The sequence below is a fragment of the Cariama cristata genome, unplaced genomic scaffold (assembly GCF_000690535.1).
Source record: "Cariama cristata isolate BGI_N322 unplaced genomic scaffold, ASM69053v1 scaffold20688, whole genome shotgun sequence".
Classification (NCBI taxonomy): domain Eukaryota; kingdom Metazoa; phylum Chordata; class Aves; order Cariamiformes; family Cariamidae; genus Cariama; species Cariama cristata.
In genome coordinates, this window is record NW_009631069.1 from 139,574 (window position 1) to 141,535 (window position 1,962).

Sequence of the window (1,962 nt, forward strand, 5' to 3'; positions counted from 1 at the left end):
CAGTGCAGGTACAACTTAAGCAAAGGTAGATAATAGTGGCATGGATCTGAAACTGGGCTTTACAAACCTCCTAGAAATTTGGTACCTTTTTTTCTTTCTTTCTTTCTTTTTCTTTCATTCTTTCTGTGCCTAAAGTCAGTCTCCAGGCATGCTGAAATCTCCTTTCAACTACAGCATCGACAAATTTTCAAGTTTTGAGGCCCCATTGAGCAAATCTGCTGTTGGTTGTGGTTAGTTATAAGAAAAAGAGAGTAAAAGTACTTCTAGTCTATCAGAGTTTTGTGTGAGTGAGCATTACCCATCGTCTTTAACCACCAGGCTCTTGCATTAGGGTAACTTCCCTAAACATTTCCCAGATATCTGCAGAATTCTGAAATATGCAGAGACATGCCAGTAATAGCTACCTTGTTAGAAAATAAATATATATGTTTTTTTCTCCTTGTTCTTAGCTCTTACGGTAAGAAGAAATAATGGAAAAATTAAAATTAAGCATCCCAATTATGTGCAAGTTACACTTTGGAGTTGGGTACCACTGCTTCCTTGTCCTGCCAGCTCTCAGGAACACCTCGGGCCCAGGGGCAGAGATACCTGTTCAGAGTTCACTGGAGAGCAGGAAAGAACCACAAGTTCTTAGTGGGAGCTCCACTCATGCTTTGGCAGCTGATCAAGGGAGCCCTGCAAGTGCTAGGAGTTCTTATGGATGTTTTCCGCAGATCCCTCGCTGCTCTCGTTGAGGAGCGTTTCTGACACTTCCCCTAGTTCAGCATCCAGCACTTCCTCCTGGATGGTGAAGTGCACATCTGGGGAGGAGGAGGACTCGGAGCTTACACTGCTGCCTTCCATCGAGCAGATGGCACAGGACAGGGACGGCACCATGCTCTCCTGCAGCATGTTCAGCATCATGGGGATCTGGACAGATTTCAGCCCCGATATGGTTGGTAGAGGCTTTGCAGCTTCCCCCCATTCTCTTTCCTCATCTTTGTAGAGCAGAAGCAAATTGGACTTCTTCTCTTTACTTTTGGATTTCATGTAGCCGAGCATTATCCCTATCAGGAAGATCCCGTAGAAAGACATGACAATCAGAATGTAAAAATACTCGTTGCTGTTGTTCTTCTCTGTATTGCGGGATTCAGCATCAAGCATGGCTTGGGTCATGTTTACATGGTCCATCTTCGGCATGGAAAGTGTTTTACCACAGCTAAAGCCTGGAGAAGAATGTGTATGTATGGGTAAGATCAAACTTCAGATCAAAGATGTAACAGAAACAGCTGAAAAAAAGATACCCCCAAACTATTCCTTGCTACTTGTAATTTATAAGCTTGCAAAACACACACCTGATTGAAGCTTGCAGTCTGTTATATGTCTACATTAATATTGTAAGTAAATGAATTGCTATTCAGACACAGAAAACATTAGAGGAAAGAAAATACGTAACATCAAATCAAGTTGAGTTTTATGCTGAATTGTAAAACCCCCAATCCACATGACTAAAGAAAGAAAACTATATAGAAATAACATGCTAGGCACTTAAACATAGTTTTGTGCTACTTGGCCATGTTTCCATAGCAGGGGGAAAGTTAAAATAATTATTTTATTTAATGATGCAGGAAAAAAAAAAATCAAAAAGCAACTTACGTCGGTATGCAAGTAATTCCTCCCTTTGCAAAGCTCAAGAGACCTTTCCTCTACCAAATGCCGGGTGTTCTGAAAACTTTCCTCTGCCGCAGTTGGAATAAATAGCTCTCAAGAAATGTTTCATCACGTGTTTTAGAGGCACAGTTTATAATAGTTTTGTGTTGGAGTCAACAGATGAACTTGAAGGATTGCAGTTCAGCCCACTGAACTCTTAACAGCTGTGAAAAGAAGAGCTGGGAATTCAGATTAAAATTCCCTAGCCAGTTCAGCACCGGCTTCCTTCGGCTTGTGAATCTGTTCCTTTCACTGCCATCCCAATCGCGAAAT

The 1,962-nt window shown here is 41.6% G+C and overlaps 1 protein-coding gene across 2 annotated transcripts; it reads right to left on the reverse strand.

The window, feature by feature from the left end:
- Positions 1-500: 500 nt before the first annotated feature.
- KCNE4 (potassium voltage-gated channel, Isk-related family, member 4) lies at positions 501-1,687 on the reverse strand. 2 transcript variants are annotated; one of them, XM_009705818.1, is made up of 2 exons: positions 1,636-1,687; positions 501-1,205 (listed from the first exon to the last, which is right to left on the reverse strand). In XM_009705818.1, exon 2 carries the CDS (start codon positions 1,177-1,179, stop codon positions 685-687), a length of 495 nt encoding a protein of 164 aa, XP_009704120.1. In that variant the 5' UTR covers positions 1,180-1,205; positions 1,636-1,687; the 3' UTR covers positions 501-684. The 2 variants fall into 2 exon arrangements, with proteins under 2 accessions (XP_009704120.1, XP_009704119.1); XM_009705817.1 differs by lacking the exon at positions 1,636-1,687 and having other exon boundaries at positions 685-1,179.
- Positions 1,688-1,962: the final 275 nt, after the last annotated feature.